This window comes from Watersipora subatra, chromosome 1, assembly GCF_963576615.1.
Source record: "Watersipora subatra chromosome 1, tzWatSuba1.1, whole genome shotgun sequence".
Taxonomy (NCBI): Eukaryota; Metazoa; Bryozoa; class Gymnolaemata; order Cheilostomatida; family Watersiporidae; genus Watersipora; species Watersipora subatra.
In genome coordinates, this window is record NC_088708.1 from 18153901 (window position 1) to 18168998 (window position 15098).

Below are 15098 nucleotides of genomic sequence, written 5' to 3' on the forward strand. Positions count from 1 at the left end.
AGAGAGAGGGGGAGAGGGAGGGAGAGGGAAGGAGAGGGAGGGAGAGGGAAGGAGAGGGAGGGAGAGAGAGGGGGAAAGAGGGAGAGAGAGGGGGAGAGAGAGGGAGGGAGAGAGAGGGGGAGAGAGAGGGAGGGAGAGGGAGGGAAGGAGAGAGAGGGAAAGAGAGAGAGAGAGAGATGGAGAAGGAGAGAGATAGAGTTACGAAATAGACAAGGAATTGAAAAAGAAAGGTTATATGTAAACGACACTGATAATTGTTGCAGTCAGTTTGCAAAACCAAATTGTAATTCAAAATGTTTAAAAGTTGGCATTTGTGTCAAAATTGTTTCGCATAAACCTGTTTCAAATTCTAATAGGTCATTAGGATCGTGATTGGTCAACCAAAATTAATTGCCAAGAAAAAACATCTGCTACAACACAGACATTTTGTATTTTTTGCTCCACTCATCTGTTATCATCGCACTTTGATTTTCTTCTAGTTTCACCTTGAATGTTTTCAGCTTTTGAATCAACTTTCATTCTACCTTAAATACATCTTATTTAAATTAAGTAAACTGATTAAGTTATGAATGCAAAATATATTTTGAAAAAGCCCTATAAAATATCACCTTTTCATATACTTCTAGCTCTGGTAATCTGGAAGCAGGTTTTTGACATGTGAGTCTGTTTCTACAGGCTGAAGAATATGCTAAAGGGCTACTTACCTTGGATCTCACTCCTGGTGTAGATAGTATTGCTCTGATTGGCTGCGCAACATTTCAGGCTTTGGCGCTGTTTGCAGCGGCTGCAGATATAGGACTAGGATTTGCTGTAAGTTTTATTCTTTACACTGAATTAAGTTTGTTCACTGATTATTTAAAAAATTCCCATATATTCATAGATTGGTTCATTTGTTTGCAGCAAATGTGGAGAAATTTTTGAAATTGTTACCTACAACTTGCCACAAACCATTTTGGGTTGCTCTACCAATTAAATACATGTACATTGTTTGCAGCATGTATTTATCCACCCCCCTAGAGAAGAGAGGATAACTACCCAGATGAAGTTGCTATCTCCCAAAGTGATTGTGTGTGGAGAGAGTGCAGGAGGGAACAATGCCTCCGCTCTTCTTTCTCTTCTTGACTCTGAGACAACTGGGAAAGTTTCTAGCAGGTGAGTCATAAAGCATGCTGTATGAATGTGTTCTTTTACTTTATGCTGCTCACATATTTAGCATCACATATCATAGTGTCACACTTATAGGCCATTTTCATATCATAGTGTCACACTTATAGGCTTTCTTCATATCGTAGTGTCACACTTATAGGCTGTCTTCATATCATATTGTGACATTTATAGGCTATTTTCATATCATAGTGTCACACTTATAGGCTGACTTCATATCAAAGTGTCACACTTATAGGTTGTCTTCATATCATATTGTGACACTTATAGGCTGTCTTCATATCATATTGTGACACTTATAGGCTGTCTTCATATCATCGTGTCACACTTATAGGCTGTTTTCATATCATAGTGTCATACTTAAAAACTGTCTTCATATCATAGTGTTACACTTATAGGTTGTCTTCATATCATAATGTCACACTTATAAGCTGTCTTCATATTATAATGTCAGACTTATAGGCTGTCTTCACACTATAGTGTCACACTTATTGGCTGTCTTCATATCATAGTGTCACACTTATAGGCTGTTGTCATGTCATAGTGTCACACTTATATGCTGTTGTCATGTCATAGTATCACACTTGTAGGCTGTCTTCATATCAAAGTCTCACACTTATAGGTTGTTGTCATATAATAGAGTCGCACTTATAGGCTGTCTTTGTTTAATTTGTCAGATGTGAGTATTAAAGCCATTAATATTTAGGATTATACCAGGATTATTTTTCAGACAAATTATTACTGTCAGATTCTGATGCAAGTTCAACTGGAAGGGAACTTTATTAAACCCTCAAGAAAACCAGGTTATATCATAATGCTGAGAACTTAGGTTATGCATGAGCAGACAACTAACACAATAAAATATGTATGCAGGAGAAAACAACTAACACAAAATACAACATCCCTTTTCTAGATTACAAAGCATGTAATGATGTTGGTTAATAAAACTAATTAACAGGCAACCTTACAATGTACGTTGGGATTCACAACTCGTAGTCAGTAAGGTACGAAGGGGGCTTAACGGTTCGCCCTGAGCGAGTGGTGAGTGTATTTGGAGCTGGAGTAGCTGGCTGAGTAGGTACAACTGCGGACCGATTACGTGTCACGATTCTGCCATTATCACAAGTGATTTGTACAGCTCGATTGTTTACATTCGGTCGATTTTCTATAACACCGTCACGATGGTTATCTCGTATATAGACTGCACTGTTTTTCTCTAGCGGTCGTAAATCTTTTACGCGAGTATTACTGTCATGATTGATTTTCATTTGATCTTTGTACGAGTCATTTTTCTTTTTAAATTGCTCGTGATCTGGTAGTTTGGGTATCAGTGCATCAGGATGACATGTTACAGTGGTTCTTAGTACTCTGCCCATCAGTAACTCAGCGGGAGAGTATAATCCCAGTTGAGGGGATGTCCGGAATGCCAGAAGGGCCAGATAAGGATCCTTTTCTTTTGTTAGCATTTTCTTAATAGTCTGCACTGCCCTTTCGGCAGCGCCATTCCCTCTCGGGTAATGAGGGCTGCTTGTGACCTGAGTGAATCCATATGTCTCTGCAAATTCCACAAAGTCCTGTGCAGAGTATTGGGGACCGTTGTCGGAAATGACGCATTCTGGTATCCCATGTCGCGAGAAAATGCTTCTCATGTGATTTATCACATTCTTAGATGTGCTATCCTTACCCAGCAATGCGATCTCAGGAAATCGGGAATAATAGTCCACAACTAATAAGTATGTCTGACCCTGAAAATGGAATAAGTCCGAACCAACGACTTGCCAGGGGCGATCCGGGGTGGCTGTAGGTCTCAGAGTTTCAAATGAAGTATTAGAGTCTTTTTGGCAGATCTGGCATTGGCCAACCATTGTCTCGATAGCTTTGGACATGCACGGCCACCACAAACTATTTCTCGCACGAGTCTGACATTTGGTTACTCCCAGGTGACCCCTGTGTATATCCTCTAATACTTTACTTCTTTGATTTAGCGGTATCACCAGTCGATTTCCCATCATCAGAAACCCTTTGTTGATGCAGAGAAAAGCTTTTCGTTCGAAATAAGGCTGCATGAGAGTGTCCGTGGATGATAAATATGCTGGCCAACCTTCACTGACAAACTGAAGCACTTTGCTTAGGGTTTCATCGTTTCTTTGGTCTATTTTCATTTGTTCCAACCTGGTATCTAAGCCATTTAACCTCACACCACCATTTACTACTGTCTCAACTTCTTCCACCCGTTGAGCATCTGCCTCGTCAGGTTTGGTAGATGTATTCCGCGATAGGGCATCAGCCGCGATATTGTCTTTCCCACTGATGTGTGTAATTCTATAATCGAATCTCTGTAGCCTGAGCTTAAAACCTTGAATTCTTGCGGGTAGCCGGTCTAGGAATAGATTTCCGAACAGTGTGATTAACGGCTTGTGATCTGTTTCAATCAAAACTTTCTTCATCCCTAGAATGTACTGGGAGAATTTTTCTAGAGCCCAGCAGACTCCTAAAGCCTCTTTTTCAATAGCCGCATACCGTTGTTCTGTATCGCTTAGAGAGCGGCTCGCTGCAGCGACTAGTCTTCGAGTGCCATCTGGTTGCACCTGACTTAAGGTGGCTCCCAATCCTTGATTACTAGCATCTGTTGTGATTATAGTCTCTCTGGTAGGATCATATGTCGCCAGTACCGGTGGATTGGCAAATATCTCTTTCACCTTCTGGAAGGCTTCCTGCTGACCGTAACCCCAAATCCAGTCCACATCTTTGCGAAGTAAATCTCTCAAAGGTTTGGTAACATCAGCCAGCTGAGGAGAAAACCGCGCGTATTGATTAGCTAATCCGAGAAAACTCCTTACTCCGGTTACATTAGCAGGAGTAGGAAACTCCAAGATGCCTTGCACTCTTGGTCCTGTGTGGATTCCAAACTGATCAATGACATATCCTAGAAACTGCACTTTAGATACCCCAAACTGGCATTTGGACTTGTTCAAAGTCATTCCAGCTTGTTCGAGTCGCCTTAATACTACGCTGAGTCTTGAATCGTGTTGTTCTGTAGATTGTCCAACCACTAGTATATCGTCCATGTGTACTATAAGACCCTCAAGATCCCCCAAAATCCTGTTCATTTCAGCTTGAAAGATCTCTGGGGCACTGTTTAGTCCTTGTGGGAGTCTTAAATATCGATATCGGCCACGATGCGTAAGGAAAGTAGTCAACTTACTGGATTCATCTGACAACGGAATCTGCCAGAAACCGCTATTGGCATCGATTTTTGAGAACACTTTGCCACCTCTTATGGATGCCAGGCTTTCCTCTACTGTGGCCATAGGGTGAACTTCTCTGAGTACATATTTATTGAGTTCTGTGAAATCAGTACAAATCCTGACCTTGTCTTGCCCAGGTTTCGGCACTACCACCATTGGTGCCACCCACTGCGTTGGTTCTTCTATGGCTACAATTACCCCGTCTTCAACCATTTTCTCAAGTGCAATATTAGCTTTCTGTCGAAGCGGGAATGGAATCGGGCGTGGAACATGCAATGCAAACGGCTTTGCGTTTTCATCCAAGGTAATGGAATATTCTGTATCAAGCTTACCTAGTCCTTTGAACAAACTATCACTGACGCGTATAGACCCGATTTCGCACCTGCTTTTGTCAACGGTGACAAACTTGAGGCTTTCACATGCTTTTCTACTCAATAACGGGGTGTTTTGGTTTTCTATGACATATATGTCTTCTGTTATTTTCTCCCGACCCGCAGTAAGTTTACCAGAAATGACGCCAATGCAATTGAGAAGTGTACGACCTGGTCCATACAGCTTCTTTGTAGATGGGTATTGAGTTCCTACGCAATGTTGAGGACCACAAACGCTCAGGGCCGCACCAGTGTCCAATTTGAATCTCATCAATTGATTCTTTTTAATGTCAGTGTCAACCCTCACGTTGGAATACCATGAACCGGCCTCTAGACCTACGCTGTCTATGTCAAATATTTCGCCAAGAAACACTTCGTCAGAATTAGCTTCATTATTATCAGCAACCTGTAACTCGCTTACGGCTTGAGTAACCTCATTGGTACATACTGACTCCCAGTGATTTTTCCGTTTACATTTTCGACAAGTTGTTCCGAAAGCAGGACATCGATTTCGAACATGCCGTCGACCACATTTGTTACATGAAATCTTTGGTTTATCATTTTCTAATTTGGAACCATTCTTGTGGGATGTGACAAAACTCACCTCTGTGGGCTTTTCACTGGAGTTCTGTGCATTCTTAGAAACCTCGGCAATTCGTAGAGCCTTTATAACATAATCAAGAGTTAAACGTTCATCTGGTTCACGCATCATTTTATCCCTGAGTTTATGATCATCTAGTCCAAAAAGTAGTTTATCTCTGATTAGAGAATCTCGTTGATTGCCAAACTCACAGCTCTCAGCTGCGCGCCTGAGTTTCATTAAGTACACATCCACGGGTTCTCCACTTTGTGAGCAGTTATGAAAAGTATACCGGCTTACTATAACACCAGATCTTGGGTTACAATATTCTCGAAACCGCTTCAGGACATCATCTATTTTCCTGCCTGTTGCACCTTCAGCAATCTCTTCTGGATTTCCTTCATTGTCAGTGCCTACGAACTCCATTTGGCTATACAGCTCTCTCACATCTTCACCACCAACATGTCTAAATAGAGCTAATTTTCTCCTTTCATTAGCTCCACTTGTTCCTACTAGATCGATAGCAAGTAAATAGTCACTGAAAGAACGTACCCAGCGACGCCATTCTCCTGCAAGGTCATTTGCCCTTAAATCCAGCTGTTGTGGTGGTGATATGCCCTCCATCTTACACAAATGTTCATTCACACCGCTGCCACCATGTTTAATTTGTCAGATGTGAGTATTAAAGCCATTAATATTTAGGATTATACCAGGATTATTTTTCAGACAAATTATTACTGTCAGATTCTGATGCAAGTTCAACTGGAAGGGAACTTTATTAAACCCTCAAGAAAACCAGGTTATATCATAATGCTGAGAACTTAGGTTATGCATGAGCAGACAACTAACACAATAAAATATGTATGCAGGAGAAAACAACTAACACAAAATACAACAGTCTTCATATTTCATTATCACACAAACTGGTACTTTACTTCATAATCTTGCTGTTCATGGTACCTCATTTCATAGCACCCCAGTTTATATTCACGTCATATTCATCACTCAATGTTTTATAAAAACCCTGAAATCAATATGAAAAAGATCTCTGATTTAGCAATAAGACAAGGGTGTCGTCAGCCAAATCAAAATCCTTTCGATTTCATGTGTTTGTAAACTGCACAATATGGCACAAAGACAGTTTGATAAAATTTAGGGAAGTACACTCTGGCACAATTTTGCAGGCTAGTAAACATTTTTAATCTCTATCCGACCTCAGGTTACCATTCCTGGAGCACATATTCTATGACAGCTCCTACAAAGACAGATCTCCTACCCACAAGTCTGTGAAGACTCTGTATAAACTGAAGGAGCTTGGAGAGACTGTGTCGGATGATCAGTTGACTGAAGCTAGAGAGAGAGTTACACCTGACTTCATCTGTCAGTACCTCTTCACCTCGGTATGATTGAGCAGGCTGTTCTGCTAAAAATTTTTTCAGCAGCAGTAATAGTAACAGTAGCAATATTAACTTAATGGTGATGTACCGCACCATTCGGTAACTCTTTACGTCAGTATTAGAGTCATAAACAGTTCACCATCAACAGCTATACTCTGTACAGTATCATTCAGTAACTCTTTACCACAGTATTAGAGACATGAACAGTTCACCATCAACAGCAATACTCTGTACAGTATCATTCAGTATCTCTTTACATCAGTATTAGAGACATGAACAGTTCACCATCAATAGCTATACTCTGTACAGTATCATTCAGTAACTCTTCATCCCAGTATAAGAGACATGAACAGTTCACCATCAATAGCTATACTCTGTACAGTATCATTCAGTATCTCTTTACCCCAGTATTAGAGACATGAACAGTTCACCATCAACAGCAATACTCTGTACAGTATCATTCAGTATCTCTTTACCCCAGTATTAGAGACATGAACAGTTTACCATCAACAGCAATACTCTGTACAGTATCATTCAGTAACTCTTTACCCCAGTATTAGAGACATGAACAGTTCACCATCAACAGCAATACTCTGTACAGTATCATTCAGTAACTCTTCATCCCAGTATAAGAGACATGAACAGTTCACCATCAATAGCTATACTCTGTACAGTATCATTCAGTATCTCTTTACGTCAGTATTAGAGACACGAACAGTTCAGCATCAATAGCTAAACTCTGTACAGTATCATTTAGTAACTCTTTACCCCAGTATTAGAGACATGAACAGTTCACCATCAATAGCTCTACTCTATACAGTATCATTCAGTAACTCTTTACCTCAGTATTAAAGACATGAACAGTTCACTATCAATAGCTATACTTTGTACAGTATCATTCAGTAACTCTTTACCCTAGTATTAGAGACACGAACAGTTCACCATCAACAGCAATACTCTCTACAGTATCATTCAGTATCTCTTTATCTCAGTATTAGAGACATGAGCAGTTCACCATCAATAGCTATACTCTGTACAGTATCATTCAGTAACTCTTTACCCTAGTATTAGAGACATGAACAGTTCACCATCAACAGCAATACTCTGTACAGTATCATTCAGTAACTCTTTACCCCAGTATTAAAGACATGAACAGTTCAGCATCAATAGCTATACTCTGTACAGTATCATTCAGTAACTCTTTACTCCAGTATTACAGACATGAACAGTTCACCATCAATAGCTATACTCTGTTCAGTATCATTCAGTATCTCTTTATCTCAGTATTAGAAACATGAGCTGTTCACCATCAATAGCTGTACTCTGTACAGTATCATTCAGTAACTCTTTACCCCAGTATTAGAGACATGAACAGTTCACCATCAATAGCTATACTCTGTACAGTATCATTCAGTAACTCTTCATCCCAGTATAAGAGACATGAACAGTTCACTATCAATAGCTATACTTTGTACAGTATCATTCAGTAACTCTTTACGTCAGTATTAGAGACATGAACAGTTCAGCATCAATAGCTCAACTCTGTACAGTATCATTCAGTAACTCTTTACCCCAGTATTAGAGACATGAACAGTTCACCATCAATAGCTCTACTCTATACAGTATCATTCAGTAACTCTTTACCTCAGTATTAAAGACATGAACAGTTCACTATCAATAGCTATACTTTGTACAGTATCATTCATTATCTTTTTACCTCAGTATTAGAGACATGAACAGTTCACCATCAACAGCAATACTCTGTACAGTATCATTTAGTAACTCTTTACCCAGTATTAGAGACATGAACAGTTCACCATCAATAGCTATACTGTACTCTGTACAGTATAATTCACTGTGATAAAATAGGTTGCCTTTAGAGTTTGCTAAACTATCAACATGTACCGCCGATGTACAACTGATAATGTGTGTACTTGTATTCTGTTATCAACACAATGCTGACATCGATGTAAAAAAGGTTTGATATGACAGCTGCATTCTTTAGTAAGTTGTAGTACCTTTAGAAGTTTTTAAGTAGAAATAATTCTTTCCAGAAAATAAAGGAATGATTTTATCACCGTGTTAATAGTTTTGTGTGTGATTAAAGGCTTGCGATGCTATATTCAATCGGATTCTAGTGACTAGTTCACTTTTCTAAATGTTTTTTCTCATCTCCTTTATTAAAATGAGTAAAAATAAAAGTAAACTTTCACATCTATCTTGTTAAAGAAAACTGAAATGAATGAATTATATGTTTGAACTGATTATTTGTTTTAGTGTTTAAAATGAATTAAAATTTGAGTTTTCAGTTAAAATGCAAATACAACATTTTGATCATTTTCGTGCAACTTCTCAAACTTTAACAATATTTTTCTTTTGATTTTTGGGTTAAAAAGTTGCTAAAAAAGTCAGAAAATGTTGGCTCACAATATTTTATTTAAGGACATTTTATTTTCAGTACGACTAACTTCATAGCATTTGTAAGAAATCTCCTGTTTTCTCTTTAGGGTAGCACTGGAAACCCAAAATGCACATCCCAAACCCAACGTAGTCTTGGAAGCCTAGTGAGTGGGCCAGAACTAGGACTGATTGAGGTAAGTATGCACTATCAAATTGTCTTCTTTATTTTATCATTTTACTGCACTCAATTGAGTTCTATTAAGTAAGTTGACATTGGGACTGACAATATGTTTTACGACAAAACTTCATAAAAACAGTATCGTGATGTTTCTTTTGAGGTGCTAAAAAATTGGTCTATACAAACTTTTTCACTACCATGTGTAAAATAGAATGTATGTTTTTCAGCTGTATTTTTCAGCTGTATATTTATATATATATAAATCTAAGTGTTTGTTGGCCTACGTGTCTGTCTGTCATTTGTATGTCCAATTATAGCAATAAAGTTACAGAACCAAAAAACCGCTTTGCACTAATAATGAGCTTCGAACCACTGGTTTTGCACTCAGATGCACTAACCACTACACCACGCTGCGACCTTGCCATACTACGGAATGATTATATGCTTAATAATACTAACACGCTTGAAAATCATGATCGCGTGAGTGATCGTGAAGCGTAATGATTTTAGATGTTAGTTCAATTATTCTACGCTATGCGAAGCTAGCTATGTGGCTTAGTGGTAGTGCACTTTGTTTCACATCTGTACATTGACCAAAGGTCTGGTTTCTATTTCTATGAGGTGTAATCATTTTTTAACACCCATTTAAAAGTTAAAGTTTTAAAAAGTTACAAAACTAAAAAGTAACTTTCATTTAAAAACTAGAATGGTAAATGTCGTCTTTGTTGATTAAAAAGAACTTTTTTGTGACAAAACCTTTTTATTACTCATGCTACGCTGGGCATTCAGTAGTATATAAATCCAAGTGTTTGTTGGTCTGTCGTTCATATGTCCAGTTATAGCGATAAACTTATAGGAGTGAAAATCTGCTCCGCACTGGCATTGGACTCAAAAATAATAGTTTTGTAGACAAGCATGCTATCCACTATAATACCACTCGGCCTACTTGCAATACTATGGAAAAATTAGCACACTTGAATAATTCTAGAACGCTTGAAGATCATGATTGCGTGAGAGATTGTGATGTGTAATGATTATACATGTAAGTACAATTATTCTAGCTGGAGGCAAACTCGCTGCTTGGCTTAGTGGTTGTACGCTTGGCTTCACATCCGTGCATTCGCAGAATGTATGGATTCGATAGTATGCATATGGATCTAACTGTAGAATGCAATTGTGTCAAACATGAATGTTGACACATTGGTCAGCTATGGCATTCTAATTAGAGGACTTGTCCAAGCCTCGTGTACAATTGTTATGATACCAGAAACATATGAAGAAAGGCCTTTGAAAGAGCCAGGAAAACTGCTCACACAAGCCATAATTACTGAGAGGTAGGTTACATTCACGGCGTACGTCTTCTTAATGTCATGACAGTTGGTCAGCTACCTTGAGTTTATACAAGTGGCTTCTTGCCTGTTCATATTGAATTACAAGCCATGAGATTATAAGATTAGAGTGGATCTAGCATTTTTTATTATGCTACCAGAACGTGCAACAAGTAATCACTGCCTGTACTATACTCTCTTCTTTATGACCTGTAACTTACTATGTATAACCTTTAACGTATTCTCTATGACCAGTAATGTACTCTCCATGACCTGTAACTTACTCTCTGTGACCAGTAGCATATTATCTGTGACCTTTAATACACTCTCTGTGACCTTTAATATGCTCTCTATGACCGGTAACATTTTCTCTGTAACCTGTAATATACTCTCTATGACCTGTAACATATTCTCTATGTCATAGAGTCTATTCATATGTCATAGAGTCTATGACATGTAACCAACTATTTATGTCTTGTAACATACTCGATGTGACTTGAAATGCATCTTATAAGATTCATTCTACTCTCAGTACGAATACACTGGTTTTAAAAAGATTTTAAGAACACAAAGCTACTCTTATAAACTGTAACATGTTCTAATGGCCCTTGTCACAACTTCTTACCTACTGTACAGCGTGACACTACAATATTATATGATCCTATTTAGGGTGGAGGTACTAGTAATTGCCATAAATGTAATTGCTGCTATCATGGAGTACATGAAGGAACAGAACGTGGTTCTACCTCATCAACTAAAAACTGCACTGCTTGGTGGTCAGTTAATGTCCTATCAGTTCATTGAAGAGCTGCAAGAGATCACCAAGATAAATGCTATGGTGGGTAAAGACTGTAAAAACATTAGTTAACTTAATTTGCTTTATTATAATTTCAGGCAGATAACAAAGTTTTTTAACAGACTAAGTATATTATGTAATTTCCTACAACATACGCCCAAGTACTGTAATACCTGTAATTGAACGCCACTTCTATTTGAATGCCACCTCTAGTAATCATTAGAAAAGTGTCTACAAAATTACATTAATAATGAATAGCTTACTTCAATAACAACTAATTCTCTTGTTGTCCAACTCCAGAGCCTTTCACTTTTTCTGTTAAAACTGAAGCATCGCAATGGAAATACTTAGTAGTTGTCTCAGACTAATAGTAGTTCCTTGTTTAACGCGATCTTGATACTTCGCAGTATGTGACAAACGGTTTACATTTACGACGATATATGAGCAACTACGATAGTTTTAGGCTAAAGGTTTTGCTTAGCAAACAAAACTTTTATGCTTTGGATTTGTGCAAAATGCATCTCGTAAAAGTTTTGCTCTGCTAAAAAAATGCAGTGCAGAAGAAGTGTTGAGATCAGAAGACATTGTGAAAGGTATTGAACACCCATAAGATGTTCGTTTCATCGAACGCATTAATCAGAATGCAGCTATTTGGGTAAACGATGGAAATATTTTTGTTTTAAAAGCATTAATTTTTCTTTCTGAATGTATTATAAGTATGGTTCATTTATGTCACTTGTTCATGAATATATATATTTGTAGCATTCGATAGATTATCATCATATAACATAAATTTGCAGATTTATAGCATATTGTTTGATAGCATCTTAGTGCTTATGAGTGCTAATGAGCTTTAATGCAACATTGTTAAATATAGATATAAAATAGAAATATGTCTTCAAAATCAGAATGAAATAAAAATTGAAAGCTTTCCAAAATTGCAAAGCAATACACAGGCTATAATATCATCACAGAATTAATTGCAAGCTATAGATATCAACTGGTAAAAATATTTCTTGGCTTCTCAATGCATATTTATTAAGAGATTTTTTGACAAGTTTGTGGTAAGTTAGCAGATTTATTGCATCTAAAAGAGTTACTATGGCTCTACTGGAACGAGAAGGCAAAATATATAGGTGACATTCGCTTCGCACATAAAAGGGCTAAATTGATCTTCCCAAAGATCTGACGAGCCATTTGAAAAATACAACGCCAGCCTTTATTTGAACATCGCCTCTATTTGGTGCTACTACAGAGAAAGAGTTGAAAAATAGAGCGCCATGGCGTTTAATTAGAGGTTTTACGGTGTATATAGTATTTTTTTGTGAACTTTGTTGAATAATCGATGAGTTTTTCATAGTTTAAAAATGAACTTACACAAATTGTTTGTAGATTTTATCAGAAATTATTGGTATTTTTCTAGCATTGCAGATTGTTTTTGATGTTTGAGGTGATCTGATCGCTAGAATGTTTCTAGATTAAAATAGGTAAAACTTGATTGCGATTATAACGCTGAGTGGACAACTTCACAGGATGCAGATACAGAATAACGGGTATAGATGAATGCTTGAGACACCTCTTTTAATACCATCAAAATATTTCTCAATAAAATATTAAATTTTGCAAAAGAGTTTATGACTCAATTTACAAGTTACACAAAGGTAGTCAATATTGTGTTAACTTAATTTTAACAATTATCATGATTTTTCCAATTATAAATTAAAATTTCTTGATTTTTAAATTGCCAGACAATCAGCTGCATGTACTGTTACTAAAATTTACCATTTACTTACCATTTATCATAATCTTGCGTTGAAGTTTGAATTGAATTAATAATCGGTTTGATTACCTGTTGTTACATGCTGTGCTCCAAGATCGCCTATGGAATGACAGAATTGACGTTAATCGGAGCGTTGTTTCCTGGCAGCTCTGAAGGGAAGCTCTGTTTAAAGGATGCAAGGATGTATCCATTTCCTGATACAGAGGTGAGGATTCTCATTGACAGGTGGTGTTGATACTGATATCACTTTGCGTCTTTTTCACCTCTCTGCAATTCTGAAAACAATCTTCTAAATAATTCTCTGTCTGTAAAAAACTCGCTGATTATTCCTAACACTTTCACAATGGTAACCACAAATATGCACCAGACACTGAAATGTGCCAACGACTAGTTGTTATCATTTTAACTTTTATATAATAAATTATTAGGTGATTTGTAAAAACTCAGCTTCAAACCTGACAGAACTGCAGAAAAAATTGCGTTATTATGGTAAAGAGTGATATCAGCAGTTGCATTGCACCTTTTTTAAATTTACCAACATAAAATCTTAACTTCTTACAATCAGAACTTGTTGCTGATCTTCTTCTTTAAGTATACAACTGGACTATTTTTTACAGGTGAGAATAGCTGATGAACAGGACCAGGTGGTTGAAATTGGAGAAGTCGGTGAAATACAAGCAAAGAGTTGTTTAGCATTTAAAGAGTACAAAAACGAGGAAGAGCTAACCAAACAAGTTCTTACTGAGGATGGATTTGTTAGGACTGGGTAACCTTCTTGTTTTTGTTCTCCTTTGAGCTCTTCATTGTGTTAAGGTTGTGTAAAAACTCAAATCATTTTTCTCCTTGTTAGAGCTCATTGGCTAACACATGTCTTTAACTGTTAGTTTATAAATAGCTAATCTAGTTGTTCATTGTAAGCTGTTCATCGTTTTAACTCTTTCACTACTGCGCTAAAATCGATAATCTGACCAAACTAATTCAAACGAATTTTCGAAAAATCAATATACCGCTAGTATTTATGCAATATCCCGAGAATCAATGCAGATATTGTTTTACTGTAAAATGCGTCTTGTTCAGAACAAAATTCGCTACAAGTACAAAATTGTTTAGCAAATCCCACTCTCACAAAATTTCTGAAGCTTCCTTTGCATTGAACGAACGCGTTGAATTTTTTATTGCCATGACGACCATGATCCGGTTTTGCCGTTTTGAAAAATAATTGGAAATGAAATTGCTTATCAAAAAGATTTTTGATTGGTTGTATGTGATTGGCAACAAGGTTGTTTCATTGGAAACAAAACTTGATTGGTCTAGCTAATCTGTAGGCTTACAGATCTTATCTGACTTTATGATTTATGTCTTACTTAAATACATGAGTAAAATATTATGTGTACATATTTATTTAGAGATGCAGGAAAAATGTTCCCTGATGGTACATTTAAAGTCCTTGGAAGAATGAATGATAAAGACAGATTCAACATATATGGCAAGGTGGAGTATCCAGGACCTATAGAGGCGATAGTTTGTCTCCATCCCGAAATAAGACAAGCTTTTGTAAGTTGTGATCTTTTGTTGTGACCCGTTACACCGACAGAAACTGTAGTGTTTTTAACTCAGTGTCCATTCATAGAATAGTATTATGATTTAAGTTGCGTATTCTAAAAATATGTAGATACTGCATTATAACTAGTCTTTTTATCCGTTATGTCACAAAGCTGTGCACTCTTTGTCTGTTGTCATCTCTTCTTTAAACCTAGGGTCCACGTGTTGTACACGTATAACATTATGGTTTAGGTTATTTGCTCTAAAATCAGTAGGCAAAATGTCAGCATCTTGACTATTTCTCCGTTATGTCA

General features: G+C 37.2%; 1 protein-coding gene across 1 annotated transcript in view; it reads left to right on the forward strand.

The window, feature by feature from the left end:
- The window catches only part of LOC137394760 (3-[(3aS,4S,7aS)-7a-methyl-1,5-dioxo-octahydro-1H-inden-4-yl]propanoyl:CoA ligase-like), a 31928-nt gene that overhangs the window by 7866 nt on the left and 8964 nt on the right, over nt 1–15098 (forward strand). Inside the window, exons 3-11 of the mRNA XM_068081524.1 lie at nt 676–810; nt 995–1152; nt 6583–6763; nt 9268–9354; nt 10506–10672; nt 11336–11504; nt 13337–13447; nt 13860–14008; nt 14649–14796. Of these exons, the coding sequence (XP_067937625.1) occupies nt 676–810; nt 995–1152; nt 6583–6763; nt 9268–9354; nt 10506–10672; nt 11336–11504; nt 13337–13447; nt 13860–14008; nt 14649–14796 (1305 nt within the window). The remainder of the gene's footprint in view (nt 1–675; nt 811–994; nt 1153–6582; nt 6764–9267; nt 9355–10505; nt 10673–11335; nt 11505–13336; nt 13448–13859; nt 14009–14648; nt 14797–15098) is intronic.